Source organism: Acomys minous (genome assembly GCF_964271855.1).
Source record: "Acomys minous genome assembly, chromosome: 13".
Lineage (NCBI taxonomy): Eukaryota > Metazoa > Chordata > Mammalia > Rodentia > Muridae > Acomys > Acomys minous.
Window position 1 is genome coordinate 107,531,314 of NC_140495.1, and position 27,590 is coordinate 107,558,903.

The following is a 27,590-nucleotide window of genomic DNA, read 5'->3' on the forward strand; positions in this document are numbered from 1 at the left end:
GCCCCGCGGCAACGTCAGGGGCTGGGCACACAGGTGGGCCGGGAGGCGGGGCTTAGATGGGCAGGAAGGCGGGGCTGAAAGTTCCTACTCAGAGGAGGTGGCAGTGAACCAGGTAAAAAAAAAAAAAGAAAAAGACCTACTGGGAAGAAGGAGGGAGATGAGACTGTTGCCTTTGATGTTCTGAGGTCCTGGGTCTCAGTTGGGGGGAGGTGGGGATGGGGGAGGGGTAAGGAGAAACCATAACACTTATATACAAAAGTCTTTAATCTACAAGAAAGGCCTCATGTGATAACTGTGGGCCATTTTTGAACGTCTCCCACCTCATCGGTACCCAGGGTTGTTACCCCTGCCTTGTTGCCTTATGATCCCAGTTTCTTGGAAGATAGGCCCGGGCCATAGCCCAGTGTGGGAAACTGTTGTCGGAGCAGCAGTTGGCTTATCAGAACCTCCCTTTTCTTCTGCTAACTGAACACCGTGATGTAATCCCTCCCTCGGGCCTTACTCTTTCTGTTTATGAGGATCCGGATACTGAGAAATCATGCTTGGGAAATATTATTTTATCCTCCCAGTTCCGATTTCCAAGTACCATTTCCTCTAAGGACGTCGTCGGACGTCTCCATGGCAACAATCAGAAAGATGAAGGATGTACCCTCATATCTTTAACTCTCTTATTAACCGATTATAAATCTTCCACCTTTAGGTTCATTTCTCAATCTAATTTTGACTCAAAGTGAGATCCAATTTTAACATGTTGCCTCCTTTGGGTGTTAAATTAATTGCTCCTCGTTTTGAATGTTTGTGTCCTAGGACAATTTGGGGAAAGATGGAGGGTACTTCCTACTCCTAAGAAGTTTTTGCTTAGACAAGAGACTGTGGATGTGTGCAGATTGCCCCCAATCCATCCTTCTACGTGTGTGCGTGCATGCGTGCGTGCATGTGTGTGCGTGTGTGTGTGTGTGTGTGTGTGTGTGTGTGTGTGTGTGTGTGAAGTGTGGAGGTCAGAGGACAACTTGCAGAATTCAGTTCTCTCTTTTCACCATTTATGTCCAGGGAATCAAACTCAAGTCCTCAGGTTTGGCAGCGCGCACCTCTGCCCACTGAGCTATCCTGCTAGCCCAACACATTGGAGGATTCCTAAGTCGCCTTCTCTCCTCACCTGAAGGAAGGCCTTTTAAATATGTCCTCCACTGATAGCTTTCTACACAGACATTACTCTTTGTTTTCAAGCTTCTTCTGCTTGCTAACTGTAAAACAAGACGACTGTCGGCCTGGAGAGATGGCCCAGAGGTTAAACGGATGTGCCGCTCACGAAGAGGACCTGAGTTCAGTTCCCGAGGACCCACAACAGGTGGCTCACCATGGCCTGTGATAACAGGCTCTTTTGTTGTCTGTGGACATCACGTGCAGGTGATGAGCACACATACACACAAACACACATTTTAAAAAGAACAGTAGCATTGTATGAAAAGGGCTGTATCGAAGCCAGGCAGTGGTGGCGCACGCCTTTAATGCCAGCACTCGGGAGGCAGAGGCAGACAGATTGCTGTGAGTTCGAGGTCAGCCTGATCTACAAAGTGAGTCTAGTACAGCTAAGGCTACACAGAGAAACCCTGTCTAAAACAAACAAACAAACAAAAAAAAAAAACCCCAAAAGTTTGACTCTGCCAAAGTTCACCCTAGGAAACGCATGAGTTTAGTAGGCTTGCTTTCAGAGCACATGAGGGGCTGTAGCCAGGAGTGTGGGTGACCTAAAGCAGCCACACTGCAAAGTCCACGCGGCGCACAAACGCTTGCTCACCCACAGGCACCCCAGATGGAGCCCCTTCCCCCGCCAGGGAACGCTGATTCCTCCCCACGACCCCAAAGCCACGTTCAGTTAGGGCAAAACTCTAAGACGAGTGACTGGGGGGAGTAACTGGACCCTCAAGTGAGGACCCCACGGCCCTCCCCACTCCCTCCCTCCCTCCCTCCCTCTATAAGGGAATGCCAGCTACCAACAAGCCTGTCTAGGATGGTCTTCTGCAAACAGGTGGCCGAAGTCCTGAAGATGGCAGTTGTTTAGCTCTGAGGATAATGCTGCAAAACAGGAGAGAAGACTGAAGTCTTGTCGCAGCTGATGATATTGTCTTTATTCTTTCATTTTAATGTGTTTACACTTTCTTTTTTTTTTTTTTTTGGTTTTTCAAGACAGGGTTTCTCTTTGTAGCCTTGGCTATCCTGAACTCACTTTGTAGACCAGGCTGGCCTTGAACTCTCAGTGATACACTTATTTTTTTATTTTATGTACATGAGTGTTTTGTCTGTATGAATGTATGTGCACCATGTGAGTGCCCGATGCCCACATTGGTCAGAAGAGGGCATCAGATCCCCCTGGGGCTAGGGAGACTGGGGTGACAGACAGTTGTGAGCTACCATGTGGGTGCTGGGGATTGAACCTGGGTCCTCTGTAAAAGTAGCAAGTGCTCTTACCCACCGAGCCATCTCTCCAGCTTCTTTTGTCTTTATTCTAAGTGGCCAGAACTTTTGCTGGCCTTTTTTTTTTTTTTTTGGCTCTCAGTTCCAGGCTGCCGTCATCACGGAGTAGGAGCTTGAGGTGACTGGTCACATGGCAACTACAGTTAGGAAAGCAGGGGAACGAATGCTTGTGCTCGGTCCCATTTCCTCCTCTTTCATACAGTCCAGGATCCCATCCCTCTGAATGGCTTCAGCCATCATGGCTCGCCTCACCTTAACTCACCTACCCAGCATAACCCCCCACGGGAGTGTCCGGAGGCCTGTGTTCCTTGAGGTTCTGAATCTCGTCATTTGAGATTAGCCATCACACTCCCTATTTTTGTCACTGTTGTTTTGAAGCGGGATGTCACGCGTCCTAGGCAGGCCTTGAACTCCCAATCCTACAGGATCCTCCGCCCACTAAGTGCCTGGATGACAGGCTATCACTATGATTCCCCGGCTCAGACGCTCTCTGTGGTCTGGACATTTTACTACCTGGAAGTGAAAAGATATCCTATGCACCTTGACGTGTCCCAAAGAATTCCTTCTTTAAAAAAATCATCTATGAACTGTTAAATACCGTTAGCTCCTGAGGGACGTGTTATTCCCTGTGTGAAATGCCCTGTTAGTCCCTGCTCTCTGTTCTCTGCACTTAACCCAGTTCTCTCTCTCTTCTCTCTCTCTCTCTCTCTCTCTCTCTCTCTCTCTCTCTCTCCCTCTCTCTCTCTCTCCCTCTCTCTCCTTTTTTTTTTTGGTTTTTTAAGGCAGGGTTTCTCTATGCAGCCTTGGCTGTCCTGGACTCACTTTGTAGACCCGGTTGGCCTTGAACTCACAGCGATCTGCCTGCCTCTGTCTCCCAAGTCCTGGGATTTTTAACCCAGTTTCTACCCAAAATTTCTTCCAAAAGAAAAGCCTCGGCCTCCTGGTGCTAATATTTTAAATAATATGTGCTAGAGGAGCCAAGAATATTAAACCCTCTCTCCCCACCATCACTACAGCCGCCCTAATCTAAACCATTGCACACTTCTCATTTTATTTATTTATTTGAAGATAGAGTTTCCACTATGTAGCCACAGAGGTCTACCTGGAGCTACTGTGTGTGTGTGCGTGCAGTGTGCGTGTGTATGTGTGTGGTTCTCTCCTCTCAGCATGTAGGTCCTGGGACTCTGACTCAACCCCTCACACTTGGAGACAGGTGCCTTTATCTGCTGAGCCAACTCATCAGCCCCCAACCCATACTCCTTATAGACTCCGCCCATTTTGGCCCCACCCACTCATCCCACCAGCCTCATTTGACCCTTCACTGCTCTACACTTCCGAGCAAGAGTCTAGCCTTTTGCTGACTCTCTAAGACAGATCTTTACTCTAACTCTTTCCTCTGCTTGGAATTCTCCCCCGGGGGCCCCCCTCCCCCCATAACTTACTCTCTCATGGCCTTCGATAGCCGCAAGCTCCCTCACCTTGCTTGGCCCCACTCTAACCACTCATCTAAGGCAACGGCTAAGGTGCTGAGTTATACACACGTCTGTGACTCAGTTCCACCCCTGGAAATGTGAGCATCACTAAGCAGGGACTTTGGTAGCCTGCTGTGTGTCTGACATCTCTCGGAGAGCAGCATAGTTCAGGCGCTTACTCCGTCGTCACTGGTTGAGGGAGGTGAAGGGTAAATAGTGTCTTTGGGTTCATGTTGTCCTGTGCATTTTAAAAGAGTGATGTGTCTGTGTGAGCGAGGTCACGTGTATGTGTGCACCACATGCAGGCCTGGTGCCCGGGGAGGCCAGAGGTGTCAGATTCCCCCGGAACCAGAGTTACATGCAGACAGTCATGAGTTGCTGATGTGGGTACTGGGAACCGAACCTGGGTCCCCTGCAAGAGCAGCAGGTGCTCTCAACCACTGGGCCACCCCACCCAGGCGCAGTTTCGCACATTTTTGGTTGGGAACAACTGTATCCTTACCTACAAAGTACTTGCCTCACTTACTAAAGATGTAAAGTCTTGCATGGCCTCTTGCTGTCAAAGATCTTCAACTTGTGAAAACAGTGTCTTCCTCAAGGCTTTTTGCGGCTCAGCGGGCTGAGCCATATACAGATGAGGCCACAGATGACGTGGCAGAGAGGTTACCTGCCTAGCCAGAACAGCAGCAGCGGCTCTGTCTGTCAGAGAGTGGTGATAGTGGCCTGCCAAGATGGCTCAGTCAGTAATGAAGGACACGTGCTGTCCAGCCCGATGCTGTGAGTTTGAGTCTCAAGACCCATATAGGAAAGGGAAAAAAACTACTCTTGAAAGTTGTCCTCAGCCGGGCGTGGTGATGCACGGCCTTTAATCCCAGCACTCGGGAGGCAGAGGCAGGCAGAGGATCACTGTGAGTTCAAGGCCAGCCTGATCTACAGAGCGAGTCCAGGACATCTAAGCCTAACACAGAGAGACTCTGCCTCAAAAAACTGAAAAAAAAGAAAAGAAAGTGGTCCTCTAGGTGGGCATGGTGGCACACGCCTTTAATCTCAGCAGTTGGGAGACAGAGTCAGGCAGATTTCTGTGAGCTCAAGGCCAGCCTGGTCTACAAAGCGAGTCCAGGACAGTTAAGGTTACACAGAGAAACTCTGTCTCAAAAAACAAAAAAACAAAAAAATTAAAAAAGAAAGTTGTCCTCTAATCTCCACCTGCATGCTGGGGTGTGTTCACCAGCCCCTGCCCCACAAAATAAATAAGTCAGTAGTTTAAAAAAAATTTAGGGGCTGGAGAGATGGCTCAGGGTAAGAACACTGGCTGCTCTCCCAAAGGTCCTGAGGTCAAGTCCCAGCAACCCTCTTGTGCCCTCTTCTGGCGTGAAAGTGCACATGCAGGCAAAACACTGTAGACATGAAAAATAAGTCTTTTGTTTGTTTTTTTGTTTTTCACGTCTCTCTATGTTAGCCTTGGCTGTCCTGGACTCACTCTGTAGATCAGGCCACCACGCCTGGATCCATAAATAAAACTTGGGGCTGGAGAGACAGCTTAGCGGTTAAGAGCACTGACTGCTCTTCTGAAGGACCCGGGTTCAATTCCCAGCACCTACATGGCAGCTCACAACTATCTGTAACTCCAAGATCTGACACCCTCACACATACATACATGCAGGGGAAACACCAATGTACATAAAAAACAAAAATAAGTAAATAAATATTTAAAAAATAATTTAAAGGAATATGGCTTCTGAGGCCAGCTCACCCTTACATCCTTACGCATTGACCAGTCAATGGTCTGAGGTTCCGTGGAGCGCTCAGCACTGTGGGCTGTGTTATAGACCAAATCCTAGTGGGGCGTGGTGGCTAAGGCATGAAATCCCAGCACTCGGGAGGCTATGGCGAGAGAAATGTGTGAGTTTCCTGCCAACCTGGGCTACTTAGTGAGTTCCAGGCTAGCCTGTGCTACAGTGTGAAATTGGTCTCAAACAGCCTGACTTATAATTTAGTGGGTCTGAGGTGATGCCCAAAGTCTGCGTTTCCTGAATGCCCTCGGTGACACTGATGTGGACCTACGACTTCGCTTTTCAGACCTTCTGTCACCATGGTATGCGCCCATGGTCCTTGTACTTGCCTTAAGGATTTTCCTTAAATATTTTAGTATGTGCATTGATTTGAGCCGGGTGTGGTAGTGCACACCTTTAGTCTCAGCACTCAGGAGGCCGAGGCAGGTGGATGTCTGTGAGCTTCAGGCCAGCCTAGTCCATGTGGTGAGTTGTAGGCCATCAGGACTACAGAGTGAGACTCTGTCTTGTGGTGGTTTGAATAAGAAAGGAATAAGAAAGGCCCCATGAATTAAGTGTTTGAATGCTTGGGCAGGGAGTGGCACTGTTAGGAGGTGTGGCATTGTTGGAGAAGCATGTCACTGCGGGGGCGGGCATTGGGGGTGTCCTGTGCTCCTATGTCCTATGTGGCACGCAGTTTCCTGCTGCCTGCGGATCAAGATGTGGAACTCTTGCTCCTCCGGCACCATGTCTGCCTGCACGCTGCCATGCTTCCTGCCATGATGGTAATGGACTAAACCTCGGAAACCATGAGCCAGCCCCAGTGAAATGTTTTCCTTTATAAGAGTTGCCATGGTCTCTTCACAGCAATAGAACCCTTATTGAGACATGTCTCATTTTATTTATTTATTTTAGGTTTTTTTTTTTTTTTTTTTTTTTGAGACAGGGTCTCTCTATGAGACATGTCTCTTTTTTCTTTTTTTTTTTTTTTTTTTTTTTTTTTTGGTTTTTTCGAGACAGGGTTTCTCTGTGTAGCCTTGGCTGTCCTGGACTCACTTTGTAGACCAGGCTGGACTCGAACTCATAGCGATCCACCTGCCTCTGCCTCCCGAGTGCTGGGATTATAGGCGTGCGTCACCACGCCCGGCTGACATGTCTCATTTTAATAATTTATTAAGTTTTATTTTATGTGCATTAGTGTGAGCGTGTCAGATCCCTTGGAACAGGAATTACAGACAGTTGTGAGCTGCCATGTGGGTGCTGGGAATTGAACCCGGGTCCTTTGGAAGAGCAGGCAGTGCTCTTAACCACTGAGCCATCCCTCCAGCCCCGAGACATGTCTCATTTTAAAAAGCATATTTATTTGTGTGCATATGCACACAAAAGCACAAGCCCGTGCCACAGAGTGGAGGTCAAAGGACAACCTGGGAGAATAGGTTTTCTTCCTCCAGTCTTTGGGGGCCCAAACTCGGGGCGTCAAATGTGGCAGCACATGCCCTTCCCTCCTGGTCCACCTCAGTGCTTCCTCCCACCTCACCTTTTTGGGAGTATGGTGGGTTTCGAGACAGGGTCTCTCTGTGTTAGCCCTGGCTGGCCTGGACTCACTTTGTAGACCAGGCTGGCCTCAAACTCACAGCGATCCACCTGCCTCTGCCTCTTGAGTGCTGGGATTAAAGGCGTGCGCCACCACGCCCGGCCTTTTTTTTTTTTTTTTAAACTATAGAGTACTCTCAGTGCGGCCCCCCTCACTTAATTTCAGGTATTAGATGCCACTGGACGATGTCAATAGAGAGTAGAGGCCTTGGGACTTGCAGAGAGAAAGGAGGTGAACTTTATTTAACCCCGGGGAAGAGAGGGATGGAGAGGAGGGGCAGTGTGGCTAGAGGGAGCGTTGACAGAGGAAAGGCAGCACGGTGCACTTGGGGACACTGAGCGGGAGCCCTGGTCTGTGGGAGAGAAGCCTTAGGTTGGGCTGGGATTTGAGGGGCAGGAGATCCCTCTAAGCTGCCAGCCTCCCCTAGGGAGAGCCAAGGAAGAAGGGGGTGGCTCAGAAGGTGGACGAGCAGGGAAGCCAGAGTCTGCTGGATTGGGAGGGTGAGAGAGACAGCAGCCAGAGCATGGGGCGGGAGGGGAGGGCGGGTGGGCGTGGCAATTTGTTGCCAGGAATTCATTCTAAGAAAAACAGTTGGAGGCTTTAAAAGTCTCCATTGAGAAACCAGTTGTAGAGCAGGGTAGAGTGGCGCACGCCTTTAATCCCAATACTTGGGAGGCAGAGGCAGAGGGATCACTGTGAGTTCAAGGCCAGCCTGGTCTACAAAGTGAGTCCAGGACAGAGATAACACAGAGAAACCCTGACTTTTGAGAGACCAAAAGGAGAGAGAGAGAGAGAGAGAGAGAGAGAGAGAGAGAGAGAGAGAGAGAGAGAGAGAGAGGAGGGGGCACACGTTGGAAGAAAGGAGTGAGAGACTGTGCGCACACTATTACTGGCTTGGTGACGGTTAAGAAGTTGAAGGAAATAAGCAGCCGTGGTGGTGCACACCCGTATCTTGTGCTTGCGAGGCGGAGGGAGGGGGGTCAGGAGCTCGGGGTCATGTGTGGCTACACAGAGGCTCAAGCCTGGGCTACACAGGACCCTTCAAAACAATACAGTGTAAGGTTTAAACATGAGAAAGCGAGCACACAAATTACAGTTTGTGGTTTCTAACTTGAGTTATATTATGCTATTAAAGAGTAGAGGGGCTGGAGAGACGGCTCAGGGGTTAAGAGCATTGAGTGTTCTTCTAGAGGACCAGGGTTCAATTCCCAGCACCCACATGGCAACTTGTAACTGCTTGTAACTCCAGTTCCAGAGAATCTGACACTCTCACACAGACACGCATGCAGCAAAGCATCAATACACATAAAAATAAATAAATCTCTTTTTTTTCTAGACAGGGTTTCTCTGTGTAGCCTTGGCTGTCCTGGACTTGCTTTTTAGACCAGGCTGGCCTAAAACTCACAGCAATCTGTGCCTCTGCCTCTCAAGTGCTGGGATTAAAGGCATGTGCCACCACTGCTGGGCAAAAATAAATAAATCTTGAAGAAGGAGGAGGAGGAGGAGGAGAAGAAGAAGAAGAAGGAGTACAAACAGCCAGGCGTGGTGGTGCACGCCTTTAATCCCAGCACTCCAGAGGCAGAGGCAGTTGCATCGCTGTGAGTTTGAGGCCAGCCTGTGAGTCCAGGACAGCCAAGGCTACACAGAGAAACCCTGTCTCGGGAAAAAAAAAAAAAAGTACAAACCTGAGACTGGCAGGCAACATGGCTCAGTGAGCAAAGGCATTTGCTGCCAAGCCAGATGGCAAGAGTTGGAGCCATAGAAACCCACATGGTAGAAGAAAAGTAACTCTTGAACGTTGTCCTGTGCAAGCACACAGACACAGACACAAATTAATTTTTCATTTAATTTTATGGATTTTGCCTACAGGTATGTCTGTATGTCTGTGCACTTGCATGCCTGGTGCCTGAAGAGGCCAGAAGATGACACTGGGGATGACCTGGCTTCAATTCCCAGCCGCTGCAGGGCGTCTCCAACTTTGTGTAACTCTAGTTACAGGGGATCTGGCGCCCTCTTCTGGCAGTAGGCAGGGCTGGAGATCTTTTCTATAAGGGGCCAGAAAAGGGGCTGGGGAGGTGATGCCTTCTGTAGCACACTTGCATCGAAGGCTTAAGGGCCTGACTTCCATCCTCAGAACCCGTGGAAGGATGCTGGGCCAGCATCCCAGAGGCAGAGACAAGAGGAAGCCTGAGGCTTGCTGGCCCAGCCAGTCTAATGAAAGAGCATGTCCCAAAAGAAAGGCAGATAGGTACTGGTCCAAAGGAGGACACTCGAGGCTGCCCTCCAGCCTCCAGCCACCCGCGCTCACACAAGCATACATTAGTTCTTTTTTCTTTAATAATTTATTTAATTTTATTTTATGTGCATTGGTGTGAGGGTGTCAGAGCCATTGGAACTGGAGTTACAGACAGTTGTGAGCGGCCATGTGGGTGCTGGGAATTGGACCCCAGTCCTTTGGAAGAGCAGACAGTGTTCTTTTTTTTTTTTTTTTTTTTGGTTTTTCGAGACAGAGTCTCTCTGTGTAGCCTTGCTGTCCTGGACTCACTTTGTAGACCAGGCTGGCCTCGAACTCACAGCGATCCGCCTGCCTCTGCCTCCCAAGTGCTGGGATTAAAGGCATGCGCCACCACACCCGGCCAGACAGTGTTCTTAATCACTGAGCCATCTCTTCAGTTCCCACATTAGTTTTTTGTTTTTGTTTTTGGTTTTTTTTTTTTAAAGCAGTGACGAGTGGGCTGGTGAGGAGCTTAGTGGATAAAGGCACTTACGCCATTCTTGACAACTGAAGTTCAATCCCTGAGATCCAGGAGGTGGCAGTAGAGAGCCCATTCCTGAGAGTTGCACTCAAACACAGAGAAATAATTAGTACTTGTGGGGGGGCAGGGACTGTTGAGACAGGGTTTCTCTGTGTACCCTAGCTGTCCTGGAACTTGCTTTGTAGACCAGGCTGGCCTTGAACTCTGCCTACATCTGCCTCCCGAATGCTGAGTTTAAAAGTGTGCACCACCACAGCCTGACAGTAATTAGTTCTCCTCCTCCTCTTTTTTCGTCTTTTAAAAGGCTTATTTATTTACTATATATACAGTTCTGCCTATATGTAGGTCTGCACACCAGAAGAGGGCACCAGATCTCATTATAAATGGTGTGGTTGCTGGGAATGGAACTCAGGACCTCTGGAAGAGCAGCCCATGCTATTAAGCGCTGAGCCATCTCTCCAGCCCATAATTAGGTCTTTTAAACATTCTAGCCCCACACCCCGCCTGCTCCCTCCCCAGCCCTCAACCCCCCACCCCCACCCCCGCTGGACTGCCCTGCGACCGGAAAGCTGACTAGCCCATTGGTAGGTAAAATAGCAAGCCCGTGCTCCAATAAGAATTATCATAAACAGCAAATTGGAACTTTGTGACATTTTCGCACATCACAAAATGTTCTCTCGGTTTCCCCAACAATTTTAAAATGTAACAGCCATGTTTAGCTCACAGGCCTTACACAGCAGATCCGTCCCACAGCGGCTGGCTGGCTGCCCCAGGCAGTAAGTAAGGACACAGCAGGTGATGAAGAGACTGAGCCGTGGCTACAGCAGCAGGTCCCACCCCCTCCCTGTTTGCTCTCCTCCCTTCTGCATAGGAAGCCCCCGCCCGGAGGCAGAGTCTCCACACGCACTGCAGACTACTACATATGTGTGTACGCAGAAACAACACGTTTCTTGTGTTTTGAAAGTTTATAAATAGCATCACGCTGTACATATGCTCAGGCACCTGCCTTCTCTCCCTCAGCGTTCTGTTAATACAGGGAGTTCAAGTCTATTCTCCACAGTGGCACACACAGCCATGCGCAAGTGCGTCTTCGTTTTCATCACTACTAGTTTCGCCTTTGAGCAGCACTGTGTCAGCAAGTTTTGTTGTTTTGTTTTGTCCTGCTCCTTCCTTTCTTCTTTTCTTTTTCTTTTCCTTTCTTTCTTTTCTTTTCTTTTTTTTTTTGTTGTTGTTGTTTTTTGTTTTTTTTTGGCAGGGTTTCTCTATGTAGTCATGGCTGTCCTTGTGCTCACTTTGTAGACCAGGCTGGCCTCGAACTCACAGAGATCTGTCTGCCTCTGCCTCCCGAGTGCTGGGGTCAAAGGTGTGCGCCACCACTGCCTAGATGCTTTGATCTTTCTTTAAAGAGTGAGAATATCCACAACTAGACATAGAAACCCTGTCTCAAAAACAAAGCCAAAAAGAAGAATGGAAGGAAGGAAAACAAAGATTGGGGGGGAGGGGTGCACGTGTTCCCGTGTGCATTTGTGTGTGTGTGTGTGTGTGTGTGTGTGTGTGTGTGTGTGTGTGTGTGTGTGCATTCACAGTCCATTGTATGCAGGTGCCCACAGAAGCCACAGGGGGGCGCCAGATCCCTACAGCTGGATTTACAGGCGCCTGTGGAGCTGTCTGACTTGGGCGCTCAGAACCTATTTGGGAATCTTTGGAAAAGCAGCAATGCTACCAATGACTTGAGAGAAACTTGAAGATTAGTTTGGGCCAGTGAGACGCTCACTGCTGATCCTGGTGGCCGGATTTAGATCCTCAGGAACCTGCACGACAGAGGAGAGTACCGACCCATGAATATTGTCCTCTGACCTCCACACGTGTGCTACGGCGCTTGCACGTGTACCTCCGTCTCACACAAACACAAGTAAATATAATTTTTAGTTCTTAGAGTATTAAGGCGTTGCTTAATTAAAAAAACAAAAAACAAGGGAATGAAAGAATTCCACTTTGTCATCCTCTCTTCCCCCTTCCCGTGCTCACCACTGTGCTGTCTTGGTTTTTTAGTGACCCACCAGACAAGCCCTTTTGCTATTCGTGGGGAATTTCCCAGGCTCTGTCACTGAGGGAGCTGAGCCCACCCCTGCTGCCACCCGCAGCCACACATACAAGCTACTCACTTCCTCAGCGCTAGAGACTGAAGCCGCCCCTCTTCCGTCTTCCTTAGGAACTAAGTCAGGCTCTATTTAAAAAAAAAAAAATGTTCCTGGCCGTCGTGGCACACGCCTTTAATCCCAGCACTTGGGAGGCAGAGGCAGAGGCAGGCGGATCGCTGTGAGTTCGAGGTCTACAAAGGGAGCCCAAGGCTACACAGAGAAACCTGTCTCGAAAAACCAAAAAAGCTCTAGATTTTGAGTCAGGAGTATGCAAAGCAGACGATTTTTAAAAAGAAAAAGGCTGTTACATTAAAGGGAGGGAGGGGTAGCCCCCAGGATCTGCTGCCAAAAGACTCCCAGCGTAACTACACAGTCATATGCTCCTCATTGGCTCAGCAGTGTCTTTGGTGGCCCAGTGCCATGGCGTGCCATTGGCTAGCGCCTTGGTTGCCTGCAAGCATCAATGGCCGCCCTCGTTCTTCGCTTGGAGACCTTTCCTTTCTGGCCCCAGGCTCACCTTTACAGCTGCCTTTGTCGATGGGGATTTTGGGAACGTTACACAAGCAGGACAGAAAACAGCGCTTGTGGAATTGGGCTTGCTGTCACCCACCGCCGTGAGAGCCTGTCCGGGCTAGCCGCCCTGCGCAGGATGTGGACCCGGGCCAACCCCCTCCAAGAGAGGCCGCCTGAGGTCATGCTAGGTCAGCCAACAGACAAGTTGAGCTGCAGCTGGATGAATGAGCCCAACCAAAATCAACAGAGCTTCCTGGCCAACCGACAATCCACGCGCACTCACTCTAGTGAGCCCAGCTGAGCTCAGGCCAGCTCAGCCAGCCTCAAGATAAGCCTGAACTCACTCCACAGACAGGTGAGATAAAGACACTGTCATTGCAGTAACTGCTGAGGTTTGCGGTTGACGTACAACATTGTGCTGGCCTTTTTTTTTTTTTTTTGCTTTTCGAGACAGGATTTCTCTGTGTAATAGCCCTGGATGTCCTGGAACTCTCTTTGTAGATCAAGCTGGCCCCGAACTCACAGAGATCCACCTGCCTCTGCCTCCCAAGTGCTGGGATTTATGTTATTTTATTTAGTTTGCCTTTCTAAAAAACAAGATGCTAGCATCATATTTTTCCCTTTTATTAAAAATTGATTTTTTTTCTCACATAATATATCTTGATTATGGCTTCCCCTTTCTACTCCCCCCAGTTCCTCCTGACCTCACCTCCCATCTGAACCCCCTTTCTGTCTCTCCTTAGAAAACAGGTGTCATGCCGCACGCCTGTAATCCCAGCACTCGGGATGCAGAGGCAAGCAAGTCCCTGTGAGTTCAAGACCAGCCTGGTCTACAAAGGGAGTCAAGGACAGCCAGGGCTACACAGAGAAACCCTGTCTCAACAACAACAACAACAACAACAAAAAAACAAAAGCCCAAGAAACAGATTCTGTCATTCACACACTCAGGAGTCCCATAAAAACACTAACCTGGAAGCCATGATGTAAGTAAGCACAGTGGACCTGGCGGAGACCCGCATAGGCCCCGTGAGTCCAGGCGAGCACTTACAACGTTGATTTTGAGGGCCTTTGGTTTCTGGCTCTTACACTCTTTCGGTCTCCTCTTACCCCAGGTTCCCTGAGCCCTGAGGGGAGGGATTGGATGAAGATAGCCAGGCCAGGGCTAAGTGTCCCAAGGTGGCATAATATGTCTCCGTGGGGGTCTCTGTATTGGTTCCCATTTGCTGCGGGAGGAAGCTTCTCTGACGGCAGAACAAGGTATTCTTCTATGAGTGTAGCAGAATGTTTTTAGGAGTCGTTTTATTGCTGCTTTTTTTTTTTTAGACCAATGTATTTGGTTTCCCCTCGCACCCTAGGCTATGCAGGCTCGGGTTCTTGGCCACCCAAGCAGTGTTAGGTATGCGTTCCACCTCACGGAGTGGGCCTCAGGCCAAATCAGGTACTGGGTGGTTACCCCCACAAGGTTCAGGCCACCGTTGCACCACTGCATCTTGCAGGCAAGACACCATTGTCAACCCACGGGTTTGTGGCCGGGTTGGTGTGTATGCTTTTCTGTTGGTAGTGCGCAGCGTACCTCCCTGCACCAAAGACGCCAGGACGTAGGGGTGAAGGCTCTATGTGGACACCAGCTTGACCTCCCTTTGTCCCATGAGTTACATAGGTGCTGTCTTAAGCCAAGGGCCCTTGCCATCAGTTTGTGAAGAGCAACCTGTAGCCTTGGCAACAGCCTGGGGTGTTTGGGGATTCCTATTGGGTCCCTTTTGGCCAACAGCTCAATTAGATGTAAACCCAATCCTGGGACTGGAAGCTTCACTTGGTGACAAGAGATGGCTGATTAGGGCTCTGTCTCCCCCATTGTTTGGTGGTTTCTGTTAGATCGCCTTCACATGCATATATATTTGAGTAGTTTTCTACTGTATTAGGTTTCCATACTACCCCTCAAATGGCCCTTAATGATAGACGGTTGTGAGCCACCATGTGGTTACTGGGAATTGAACTCAGGTCCTCTGGAAGAGCAGCCAGTGCTCTTATCCTCTAAGCCATCTCTCCAGGCCCAAGCCCACTTTTGTTTTGTTTTTGAGACAGGTTTCTCTGTGTAGCCTTGGCTATCCTGGACTTGCTTTGTAGGCCAGGCCGGCCTCGAACTCACAATATTCCACTTGCCTCTGCCTCCTGAGTGCTGGGATTGAAGGCGTGCGCCACCACCGCCCGGCAAGCCCACATTTTTTTAATAAGGCAGACATGCCTATAATCCAAGCATGGAGACAGGCTGATTCCTAGGATTCACATGGCTGCCAGCCTAGCCTACTTGATGAGTTCCAATGAGAGAGCCTACCTTTAAAAATAAACTTTTACTACTGGGTGTGGTGGCGCACGCCTTTAATCCCAGCACTCCAGAGGCAGAAGCAGGTGGATCGATGTGAGTTCGAGACCAGCCTGGTCCACAAAGTGAGTCTAGGACAGCCAAGGCTACACAGAGAAACCCTGTCTCAAAAAACCAAAAAAATAAAAAATAAAAAGCTTTTAGCAGGGTGTGGTGGTACATGCCTTTAATCCCAGCACTCGGGATGCAGAGGCAGCAGATCTCTGTGAGCTCAAAGCATGGGTGGTCAGCATAGAGATCTGATGCCCTGTTCTGGACACACACACACACACACACACACACACACACACACCCCAAATCTTGATAAAAGGGGAAAATAAAATATAAGAATTGTACCACCCACATCCTCCTCCACTATGAGGAAGGAAGTGTCTTGACAGAGCGCCCTGCGGATTGCCATGCGTGTCTCATGTAGAACTGCGTCCGTGGGCGTGCCTACGTCAAGGCCACGTCTAGGAAGGCAGTGGCTGGATCTAGGCTTCTTGCCATCGTGAACACAAGCCGACTCTCTTAGCCAGGGGGGAAACGGGCAGGCAAAGGGCACACTAACCAGCGTGGAAAGCACAAAGCTTAACAAACAGTACTCAACACGCAGAGTAAGCAGGGGTCAGCCCTTGGCGTAAAGACTGAGGAGCACCGGCCCGCGCTCCGTGCTCTCCTGCGCAAAACCCTCCAAACATATTTGCTCATCTAGGCCTTCAGGAGATTTTGCCAAGTTTTATATTAATTTTTAAAAAATTATCTCCCCCCCCCCCATCTTGTGTCAAGGCATGTACCCTTGCGTGCCGTGGCAGTCTTGTGGAAACTGACGGAGGGCAATTTCCCAGAGCCGGTTCTTTCTTTCCACCCTGTGGGCCCTAGGGACCAGACTAAGATTCAAACGTACTGTAGTCTGTTGCCACTGAGGTGAGATTCATTTTGACAACCATTTAACATTCTCTTTTTTTTTTTTTTTTTTTTTTTTGGTTTTTTGAGACAGGGTTTCTTTGTGTAACAGTCCTTGGCTGTCCTGGACTCGCTTTGTAGACCAGGCTGGCCTCGAACTCACAGGGATCCACCTGCCTCTGCCTCCCGAGTGCTGGGATTAAAGGCGTGTGCCACCACTGCCCGGCTGTTCCTACTTTTATATCTTCATTAATTATTATCATGTGTGTATAATGGGGGTGATGTGTATTGTTTTTAAAATTACATGTATTATCTACATTATCTGTAGGCCTGCCTAGCGATCAATTAAGACCCAGACACTTATTATATTTTAAAATAGCCTTAGTTAACCTGCGGCAGGGCAGACATTAATCCTCTAAACTACCTCCCATAGTGGGGCAGGCATGGGATCCCTGCCTCAATCCCATGCCATCTGCTCCTAATAACTTCTATCAAGCTCCTCCCATCTATAATCCCAAATACTTGCTCATGTTCTTCATCTGGGCAGAACTCTCCATCCACGCCGGCCATGTGCTTCTCTTCCAGCTAAGCCATGGTGGCCTTCCTCTCTTCCCTTCAGGTCTCCTTTCTCCTGGTGATGGTCCTTCTTCTTCTTCCCAGAATTCCTTCCTCTCTAAGCCCCACCTCTCTCCTTGCCCTGCTCAGGTGGGACGGCTTTTTATTAAGCAAAAGGTAAGACACAGGACAAGAAGCAGTAATTAGCGTTAAAATACATCAGACCATCCCCCAACATATGTGTGCTGTGGCATGTGTGTGAAGGTCCCAGGACAACTTTATGGGCTGGTTCTCTCCTTTCTGATTAGTCTGGGGATTAATTTCGGGCCAGCATGTATAAGCGATCTGATGCCCTCTTCTGGCATGCAGGTGTACAGTCAGATGGAGCACTGTATACATAATAAATAAATCTTTTGAAAAATTATTTATTTATTATGTATACAGTATTCTGCCTACATATGAGCCAGCAGGCCAAGAGTGGGCACCAGATTTGACTATAGGTGGTTGTGAGCCATCATGTGGTTGCTGGGAATTGAACTCGGGATCTCTGGAAGAGCAGTCAGTGCTCTTAACCTCTGAGCCATCTCTCCAGCCCCAGCCCATTCTTTGTATTTTATTAGTTTTTATTTACTTTGGTTTTTCAGGACAGGGTTTCTCTGTGTGCCCTTGACTGTCCTGGGCTCACTTTGTAGACCAGGCTGGCCTCGAACTCACAGAGATCCACCTGCCTCTGCCTCCCAAGTGCTGGGATTAATGATTTATTTTTATTTTATGTTCACTTGTGTTTTCCCTGCATGTATGTTTGGGTGCAGGTGTCAGAAACCCTGGAGCTGGGGCCAGGTGGTGGTGGCGCACGCCTTTAATCCCAGCACTTGGGAGGCAGAGGCAGGCGGATTGCTGTGAGTTCGAGGCCAGCCTGGTCTACAAAGTGAGTCCAGGACAGCCAGGACTGTTACACAGAGAAACCCTTCCCGGAAAAAACTAAAGAAAAAGAAAAAAAGAAAAAAAGCAAAAGAAACCCTGGAGCTGAAGTTATAGGCAGCTGTGAGCTGCCCTGTGGTTGCTGGGAATTGAAGCTGGATCCTCTGGGTTGAAAACAGCAAGTGCGCTTAACTGCTGAGCCATCTCTCCAGCCCCCTGCAGCCCGTTCTTTATTGAAGTCCCTCCTTCCTTCCTTCCTTCCTTCCTTCCTTCCTTCCTTCCTTCCTTTTTCTTTTTTCTTTTCTTTTAGACTGGTTTTCCTGTAACTGAAACTGTCCTTTAAAACCCACTGGGCAGCCACAGATGACCTGGAACTCCCATCCTCCTGCTTCCGCACTCCAAAGTACTGGCTTTACAAGTGTGCACACAGTTTTATGTGGTGCTGGGGATGGAACCTGGGTTTTAGTGCATGGGGGGCAAGCACTGTATGGATTCGGCCAGGTCCCAGCTCTCCTGTTGTGTTTTTATTGATTTCTGTTGTCCGCTCACTACCTGTCAAACTGCATTTTCTTATGGTACTGTGTGTGGCTCAGCATTGGCTGTGTGAGCACTTCACTCTCCTGTAAAATGTGTGTGTGCATGCGTGCATTTACATACACACACACATACACACACACACACGCACACACGCACGCACGCACGCACGCACGTGCCATCAGTCATTAACATCAGACACTCAAGAAAAGACTAGCCAAGAGCCTTTGACGTAGTGGTAAACACAGAGCCCTTAGTCTCAGAAGGAAGCTAAGAAATGCCAGGGCTTATCAACTCACTGTGAATCCTTCCTCGCTGCGATGTCTTCTGTGTCTTTGGCCAATGTGGCAAACTCAGGTTTGGATCATGAACACTCGTTCCTTGTACATTGACAAAAGCCTCCTCCACTGGGGAGAATGGAATTTTCCTCCCTCTGTCTTTGGCCCACCATGTGGGGCTGGCTTCTGAGGAGCAGAGAGAGTGCTGGAATGGTCACTGTGGACTTCTGGATCCAGGCCAAGACATGATGAGACAATTCTATTTTGCTTGGCTTGCTCTTCTAGAACATTCTGGAGAGGCCGTCCTTCAGACTGTGGAGAATGTCAGGTGTCTTCCTCTATTGCTCTAAGTTATATTCTTGCCACCCCCCCACCCCCCACCCCCCGGTTTTTCGAGACAGGGTTTCTCTGTGTATCCTTGGCTGTCCTGGACTCGCTTTGTAGACCAGGCTGGCCTCGAACTCACAGTGACCCGCCTGCCTCTGCCTCCCAAGTGCTGGGATTAAAGACGTGCACCACCACACTCTGCTCCAGCTTCTGTTATATTCCTATGAAATGGGTTCTTTTACTGAAACTAAACCTCTCTGTTCTGCCTTGGCCTGTAAATCTCTGGTATCTGCCTGTCTCCATCCCTCCCGTTACCCAAAGACCTGGATTACAGAAACAGGCCAGCGCAGGGGTTTTTTAAATGGGCCCTGAACCCAAATCCTCTGCAAGCCCTTGACCCACAAGGAGCCATCCAGCCCTCCCCCACACGCCCCACCCCCCCAGTCAAGTTCAACATCTCTTGTCAGCCAAATCTGTTCTTTCCCACCTTCCTCTCTTCTCGCTGCATCCAAGAGGGACAGAGATGGGGCTCGGAGAGCCCGGTACTTCCTGTGTGGACAGAAAGTGAACTCCCGTGGGGTTACTTCCTTCCGCAGGGGCCGCCGCCAGCATGAAGCATCAGACCTGGTGTGGACTGACAGCCAAGATGGGCGCAGTGCTGGCCGGGGTCTTCTCCATCATGGCCACCCACATGCACCTCATCTTTGAAAGGAGACACCTTGGCAACGGCAACTGCACAGACAGCCTCCAAACTCAGAAGATCAACGTCCTGAGCCGCTTCCTCATCTGCTGGAGCTTCAGGGTCATCCTCTTCATGTCGCTAACCACCATGATGGTCAGCTGCCTCCTCCTGTACTCCATCTACGCCAAGATCCACGGGGGCCTCATGAGCTACGTCGCGTGGATCCTGACCTATGAGTTCACCAACCTGACCGTCCAGATCCTCACGGACGAGTTCAGCATCGCCCTCGTCAGAGCCATGCGCTGGTTCGGCTGGGTGTCCCGGGCTTCCCTCCACTGCTTCTGGCTCTACTTCGTCTTCACCCACGCCCAAACCATCTACCAGAGTAAAAAACAAGGCAACATAATCTCTTACCACAGGCGCACCTCTTTGGGGATCGTAGACGCTCCACGGCGGAAATCAAGGATTATAAGCTTTTCCCACCACTACAATGATTAACAGCGGCCATTTTCCATCCCTGGAGGTTCTCAGGGTAGTCCTAATCACGGCCCCCCCCCCCCATACATATTTGGGGTTGTGTGCTTTTGATATGTTGTATTTTCTTTTGCCTCAACCCCTAGCTATGTCTTCTGTCATACACCTGATAAGTAAAACCATAAGAATTCTGAGTTTCTCAGTTTCACCCCCAATACACATCATACATAGTCTGGCAAGAAGTGGTCAAAGGGGCTGGAGAGCGAGGGCTCTGCAGTGAAGAGCGCTTGCTGCTCTTCCACGGGGCGAGTTTGGTTCCCAGCACCTACACGGCTCACAACCATCTGTAGCTCCAGATCGATGGGTCCAGTACCTTCTTCTTGGACTACACAGGCACTGCACGACAGTGACCAACAGTCACTGTTCTGTCACCGTGAAGAGACTTCCATGACCAAAGCAATGCTTTTTTTTTTTTCCAAGACAGGGTTTCTCACTGTAATAGCCCTGGATGTCCTGGAACTTTCTTTGTACACCAGGCTGGCCTTGAACTCACAGAGATCTGTCTGTCTCTGCCTCCCACGTGCTGGGATTAAAGGTGTGAGCCACCATGCCGCGCCCAAAGCAATGCTTACAAAAGAAAGCATTTAACTGGGGCTGGCTTACAGTTTTAGAGCTTTAGTCCGTTATCATCGTGGCAGGGAGCATGGAGACACCCATGGCACTGGAGAGGTAGCTGAGAGCTTTACATCCTAATCCACGGGCAGAAGGCAGAGGGAGAGCCTGAGCCTGGCACGGGCCCACCCCCAGAGACACGCCTCCTCTAACAAAGCTAAAGACAGCTGGGTGTGGTGGCGGACACCTTTGATCCCAGCACTCAGGAGGCAGAAGCAGGCAGATCTCTGTGAGTTCGAGGCCAGCCTGGTCTACAAAGGGAGTCCAGGACAGTGAAGGCTACAGAGAGAGACCCTGTCTCGAAAAACCAAAAAAAGAAAAAGGAAAAAAAAAAAAGCTAAAGAGATGGTTCGGTGATTAAGAATACTCGCTACACTGGCATGATGGTGCTCACCTATAATCCCAGCACTGGGGAGGCAGAGGTAGGTGGATCTCTGTGAGTTCAAAGCCAGCCTGGTCTACAAAGCAAGTCCAGGATAGCCAAGGCTACACAGATAAACCCTGTCTTGAAAAACCAAAAAAGAAAAAGAAAAAGAAAAAAAAAGAATGCCTGCTACTCTTTCAGAAGACCAGAGTTCAAATCTTAGCACCCACATCAGGCACTTGACAGGAACCTGTAGCCCCAGTTCTGGTGAGATCTAATGCCTTCTCTGGCCTCTGCAGCCACTGTACACATGTGTTCATATATATACACAGACACACATGTACATACAGATAAAAATAAGACTTGTTTAGAGACAAGAGTCTCATTATGCAGCCTTGTCTGGCTTGGAATTCACCATGTAGACCAGGCTGGCATCAAACTCAGCGATTTCCCTGCCTCTGCCGCCTTAGTTCTGGAGTTAAAGGAACGTGCCACCCCACCGGAGAAAAACTATTGCTTTCCAAAGAAGGAAAAGATGAAGCTGAGCCAGGCGTGGCTGTTGTCTTTGGCGACATCAGCAAGGCCAGGTGTACAGACAGTAATAGAATTTACCAGATTCTAGATCAGAGACAAGGAATGTATTGAAATATGTTATAAAAGGCACAACAGGTGTGTTCCCAGAGAGGGCTTGCTCTGTTCAGAAGAGAAGCAAGCTCTTTTGATAGTATTTCTGGGCGGGGAGCCTGGCTGAGGTGTAGCTCTCTCTCTCTGTGAGTCTGCACACATCTCCTTGTTTTGCTGAAGTATACGTTTTACAATAAGTTCCTTTTATACATGATGGCATAGGTCACTACGGTCAGAGTGTCACTCTTCTGGGCCTGTTTGTCATGGTACCAATCCCCCACCGTAGCCTCCCAGCGCCTCTTTTGTTTTCTTTTCTTTTTTCCAGACTGGGTTTCTTGTGTCACCCTGGCTGTCCTGGAACTTCCTGTGTAGACCAGGCGGGCCTCAAACTCAGAACTCGGCCTGCCCCTGCCTGCCGAAGGCTGAGATTTAAAGGCTTGTGCCACCACGCCCAGGGTCCCAGTGTCTCTCAAAGGCCCCAACCACCCTCAATATACTGTCACAATGACAAAATTTAGCATGAGTTTCAGAAAGGACAATCGCACAGACACAATACGGTCCTGTGTGTAGTGTCTTCCTTAGGGTTTTCATTGCTGTATTGAAACACCATAACCAGGGGCTTGGGAGATGGCTCAGTGGTTAAGAGCACCGCCTGCTCTTCCAGAGGTCCTGAGTTCAATTCCCAACAACCACATGGTGGCTCACAACCATCTATAATGCAATCTGATACCCTCTTCTGCAGATAAAGCACTCATATGCAATAAATGAAATAAATAAATCTTTAAAAAAAAGAAAAAAAGAAAGAAACACCATAACCAAAGCAATTTAGTTCATCACCAAAGGAAAGTCAGGACAGGAACTCAAGCAGGACAGGAACCTGGAGGCAGGAGCTGATGCAGAGGCCGTGGAGGGCACTGCTGACTGGTTTGCTTCCCCTGGCTTGCTCAGTCTGCTTTCTGAGCAAACCAAAAAAGAAAGAAAGAAAGAAAGAAAGGAGGAAGGAAAAAAGAAAAATGCCCTCCAGGCCTGCCTACAGCATGGTCTGATGGAGGCGGTTTCCTCAGTTGAGGCTCCCTCCTCCCTAACGACTCTAGCTTGTGTCAAGTTGACATAAAACCAGGCAATGCATGTATTTACATGTGAACTGTAGGGTCAGATGAACATTTTCAGGGTGGGGGTGGGGCAGTACTAAGAATTGAACTTAAAGCCTCACACAGACTAGGCAAGTGTCCTTTCACTAGGCTGTCCCCTCAGTAAGAGTTTCGTTTTCATGCCACTGTGTCTTCTGAGCCATAACAACCGCAATCTCTCTATTCAGATCCAAATCCTTGATTGCTAGCAGGTCTCCCCCCCCCCCCCCCTCTCTCTCTCTCTCTCTCTCTCTCTCTCTCTCTCTCTCTCTCTCCATGTGCACATCATGCATGCTCACAAGGTCTCATTACTGTAGACCAGGCTGGCCTCAAACTCACTGCGGCCCACCTCCATCCGCCTCCTGAGTCATGGGATTAAAGGGATTCCCTACCTACACTGGAGCCATTTGTTACATATTTTTGACATTGTGGTAATGACGTCATCTCTTAACGTCAACATCTAACGGTTTGCCATTAGCACACAGAAACAGTGTTGACCTTACACACCACAATGCAGCTTCATTTATATGTTGGGACAGACAATAGGGGTTTTTGTTTGTTTTGTTTTTGCTTTTGAGACAGGTGTCTCATGTAGCCCAGGCTGGCTTTGAACTCACCATGTGGCTAAGGATGATCTTGAGATGACCTTAAACTTCTGATCCTCCTGTCCCCACCTCTGGAGTTCTGGGGCCACCAGCGCTCTACCAACTGATCACGTGTCCGGCGGTTTGCAATGTTTTTGTAAATGTTGCATTTTCTATATAGTCAATTGGCTTGGAAAGGGGGGTAAGCTTTGTTTCATTTGTTTATCTGGGAGGGGTGTAATGCGCCGTGCGGGGGTGAGAAGGCATCTTGTGGGAGTCAGTCCTCTCCTTCCAGCATAAGGGTGGTGGCATCCCCTGACCTGGAGTTATAGGTGGTTATAAGCCACCTGCTGTGGGAGCTGGGACTAAGCTCAGCCGCTCATTACATCTTTTATTTTTTGGCTTCTTTTATTGGTTTGTTTTGGGTTTGTTTTAGATGGATTTTCACTATGTACTCTTTTTTTTTTTTTTCTTTTTTCTTTTTTCTGGAGAGATGGTTTCTCTGTGTAGCCTTGGCTGTTCTGGACTGGCTTTGTAGACCAGGCTAGCCTCAAACTCACACAGATCCCCCTGCTTATGCCTTCCGAGTGCTGGGATTAAAGGCGTGCACACCAAGCCCATTGCTTTTTTTTTTTTTAAGGTTTATTTATTTATTATTTATACAGTATTCTGTCTGCATGTGAACCAGCATGCCAGAAGAGGGCACTAGATCTCTTTTTAGATGGTTATGAGCTACTATGTGGTTGCTGAGGATTGAACTCAGGACCTCTGGAAGAGCAGACAGTGAGTGCTCTTAACCTCTGAGCCATCTCTCCAGCCCTCCATTCCATACTTTTAAAAGCTAAGGGGTGCCAGGGTATGGGGCACACATCTTTAATCCCAGCACATGGGAGGCAAAGGCAGGCAGATTGATATGAGTTCGAGCCCAGCCTGGTCTACAAAGCCGAGTCCAGGACAGTCAAGGCTTTACAGAAAGAAACCCTGTCTCGGGGGGGGGGGGGGGGGGGGGGGAAGGTAAGGGTTTGTCACAAACTGCAGAGAGATCATGTCTGATGTTATAGAGGGGGTGGAGGGGGGGATGGGGCTCTCTACAGACCCTGGTGCTGGGTAGAAACTGCTAAAAAGTATCATCAGAACAAAGGCTGTCTCTCTCCCTCTCCCTCTCTCTCCTCTGGCTCTTTGCTCTAGGGTATTGTCCACACAATCAGAGGCAGGTCAGGCTCTGTCCTGATCTGGCCCCTGGATCTAGGCCTCTTCCTGTGTCCAAGGCGCTCTGAGCTGAGCTGGCAAGATGGCTCAGCAGGTAGAGGTGCCCGTGGCCAGGCCTGAAGACCCAGAGGCCACAGGACGAAAGGCGAGAACTGACTGCAGCCGAGTTGCCCATATGTGCAGGCCAGAGCAGACCCGCCACCCTGTCTTGATTTATCAAATTATAGAACATATTTCTGCACTCGGTAGACAACAGATGTTCGCTAGCTGAGTGTCAAATGAGTAGAATGTGCTAGAAGAAACTCTGCCAGGTTATTCCAGGAGTCTGAAGTGGGGGAGACCAAGGGACGTGGACGTAATGGGAGGTGTCAGTGCAGCTATCCACCAACCACACGGGCCTCTCCGAGAGCAGGACACAATGCGGGGGACGAGGGGTCTGTGTACCCGGCGAGGCGTCAAGTGTAGCAACGGCTGGGATGAACCTTATACTAAGAACAGCATCAGGTCATGGCGGCACAAGTTTAATCCCGGCACCCAGGAAGCAGAGGCAAGTGGCTCTTTTAGTTCGAGGCCAGCCTGGTCTACAGCACTAGTTTCAGGACAGCCTGGGCTACACGGAGAAAGGCTGTCTAGAAAAATAAAACAGAACAAAACAAAAGAATAGTAGGGGTGGCTGAGTGTCAAGGCACACTCCTGCAGGGTCAGCATCGGAGAGGTTAAAGGTCACCTTGGGCTACACAGTGAGTCCAGGTCAACTATGTAAGACTGTCTTACAAAGGGCAGGTAGAAATGGGTGCGTGGCTCCGTTGGTAGAGAGGTTGCCTGACACGCGGGAAGCCCTGGGTTCAGTTCTGAGCGTTGCATTATCTGGCAGTGGGAGCGGATGCCTGTAATCCGGGCACTTGGGAAGTGGCGGCAGAAAGAGCAGGACTCAAGCTCATCCTCGGCTGTACAGGGTTCGAGGACAAGCCTGGAGCTCCTGTCCTGATCTGCACTGTGGAAGAAAGCTGGAGGCCAGTGGCAGCATTACCTGCCTCTGACTGACTGGAAAGGACTCTTCTCTGATCTCCTCAGAGAGACGCCGGGCCAGGCTTTCAACTGCTCTCTAGCAGACATATTCTCAAACAGTACGTGAGGTCACGTAACTGATAGAGGGATCAGAGGGAATCACAGAAAAGCTGAGAAGCTGGGCGTGGTGGCGCACACCTTTAATCCCAGCACTCGAGAAGCAGAGGCAGGTGGATGGCAATCAGTTCGAGGCCAGCCTGGTCTACAAAGAGAGTCTAGGACAGCCAAGGCTACACAGAGAAGCCCTGTTTCCAAAAAATAAAAAGAAAGAAAGAAAGAAAGAAAGCAAACCAAACATATAATGAATCCAAAGTGTTTCTGGCAGCGCCTATCACTGTGTCGTGTGCCTCACTGCTCTGGCACAAGACCTAGGCTTGATTCCCAGCACCCTCATGGTGACTCCCTACCGGCCTCCACAGGCACAGGCATGAGTTTGGGTAACGCTCCGCAATGCATGTTGAGAACCAAGCCTGCAGTGAGGCACGTGATACAACGTTCAAAAAAAAAGAAAAGAAAAGAAAAGAAAAGAAAAAAAAAAACGTGTGATTCTCTCAATCAGTTATGTGACCTCATACACAGGGTAATAGCTTACTGTTGGCCGAGCATGGCTCAGATCCTTGGTCCACAGCCCTCCCACGTATCATCTTTGCTCTCCCACGCCTTAATTATAGCCGGTGACTTGGGGAATTGGTCTTGGACTAGCTCTGCCTCTCACCACGCTTACCTCCCCCGCCCCCACTCCTGCCCCCTCCCCTGACCCGCGGGACCCGATTCTCTCCTTCAGGACCCACCCTGGTTGAATCCGGTATAAAATGAACTCCAGGATGATAACCACCATGGCGGGCATTTTCTCCATCCTCAATACCATCCAATTCATCATCTTTGAGCTGAACCAGATAACACACATTGGCTTCGAAGACAAATACAGCCTCTACGTGGACACCGCTTACGAGGTCTCGTTGTGGGCGGTGGTCTACAGGCATAATATCTGCACAGGGCTGTCCGTTACCACCATCACCGTGAGCTGCTTCCTGCTCTTCTGCCTCGACAGGAACATGTTCATCGGACTGCTGATCTACACCGTGTGGATCGTCGCGTACGAGCTCCTCAGCTTCACGATGGTCCTGCTCATCCACGGTACCATCAAGGAGCAGTTCAAAGAGCTGAGCCAGCTGTACCTGCTCTTGCAGATCTCGCGCATGCTCCTGCACTTCGCCTCCCTGCCCTTCGTTGTCAGGCAAGGCTTCATGTTCTACAAGGACCCCAAGACCGTGAGCATAGCCGGCCGCCGCAAGCGCTCTTCCATCAGCACCGTGGACTCGTGGCCGCCTGTCGGGCTGGGGTCTCTGTACCGCAAATCAAGCTGAAACAGGAGTCGGGTGGTGCTCAGGCACGGTGAACCCCTCCTGGCTTCCGAGCTGTTCACACGGCTTGTCTCTTCAGAATTTTCAAGTTCTATGCAGCCTATTTTAGTATCGGTTACTTAATATATAAAAAATTATCTTTGTGTTGACAATCTTGTTGGTGCCTATTTTTAATTATTTTTAAATTGTTCTTTGTGTTTGTTTTCTTTTTTTCAAGACAGGGTTTCTCTGTGTAGCCTTGGCTGTCCTACACTCGCATTGTAGACCAGGCTGGCCTCGAACTCACAGGGATCCACCTGCCTCTGCCTCCCGAGTGTTGGGATTAAAGGCTTACATCGCCACCGCCACCACCATGCCCCACCTTCCACCCCCACCCCCACCCCCAACCCGCGGCTGTTTCTTTTCTTTGTGAGACAGTATCTTACTGTGTAGCCCTGGCTGTCCTGGCCTCAAACTCACAGAGATCTTCCTGTCTGGACCTCTAGACCAGCCACCACACACAGCCATTTTTAAAAAAATCATCTTTAGGGCTGGAGAGATGGCTCAGAGGTTAAGAGAACTCACTGCTCTTCCAGAGGTCCTAAGTTCAATTCCCAGCAACCACACGGTGCTCACAACCATCTATAATGAGGTCTGGCGCCCTCTTGTGGCCTTCCTGTGTATATGCAGACAGAGCACTGTATACATAATAATAAATAAATCTTTTTATAAAAATCATCTTTAAACGTCAGGCATGGTGGCACATCCCAACACTCAGGAGGCAGAGGCAGGTGGATTGCTATGAGTTCAAGGCCAGCCTGGTCCACAAAGTGA

At 49.4% G+C, this 27,590-nt stretch overlaps 2 protein-coding genes across 10 annotated transcripts; both read left to right on the plus strand.

Moving 5' to 3' along the window:
- TMEM217 (transmembrane protein 217) lies at positions 1-19,956 on the plus strand. 5 transcript variants are annotated; one of them, XM_084754156.1, is made up of 3 exons: positions 1-112; positions 1,228-1,348; positions 19,203-19,956. In XM_084754156.1, the coding sequence occupies exons 2-3, from the start codon at positions 1,297-1,299 to the stop codon at positions 19,784-19,786; spliced, it is 636 nt and encodes a 211-aa protein (XP_084610282.1). In that variant the 5' UTR covers positions 1-112; positions 1,228-1,296; the 3' UTR covers positions 19,787-19,956. The 5 variants fall into 5 exon arrangements, with proteins under 5 accessions (XP_084610282.1, XP_084610284.1, XP_084610286.1 ...); XM_084754158.1 differs by lacking the exon at positions 1,228-1,348 and having other exon boundaries at positions 10-112; XM_084754160.1 differs by lacking the exon at positions 1,228-1,348 and having other exon boundaries at positions 12-33.
- TMEM217B (transmembrane protein 217B) lies at positions 38-26,929 on the plus strand. Of its 5 annotated transcripts, none has more exons than XM_084754161.1 (2): positions 38-112; positions 26,198-26,929. In XM_084754161.1, the coding sequence occupies exon 2, from the start codon at positions 26,226-26,228 to the stop codon at positions 26,778-26,780; it is 555 nt and encodes a 184-aa protein (XP_084610287.1). In that variant the 5' UTR covers positions 38-112; positions 26,198-26,225; the 3' UTR covers positions 26,781-26,929. The 5 variants fall into 5 exon arrangements, with proteins under 5 accessions (XP_084610287.1, XP_084610290.1, XP_084610289.1 ...); XM_084754164.1 differs by lacking the exon at positions 38-112 and adding an exon at positions 1,265-1,348; XM_084754163.1 differs by lacking the exon at positions 38-112 and adding an exon at positions 1,333-1,407.
- The last annotated feature ends 661 nt before the right edge of the window (positions 26,930-27,590 follow it).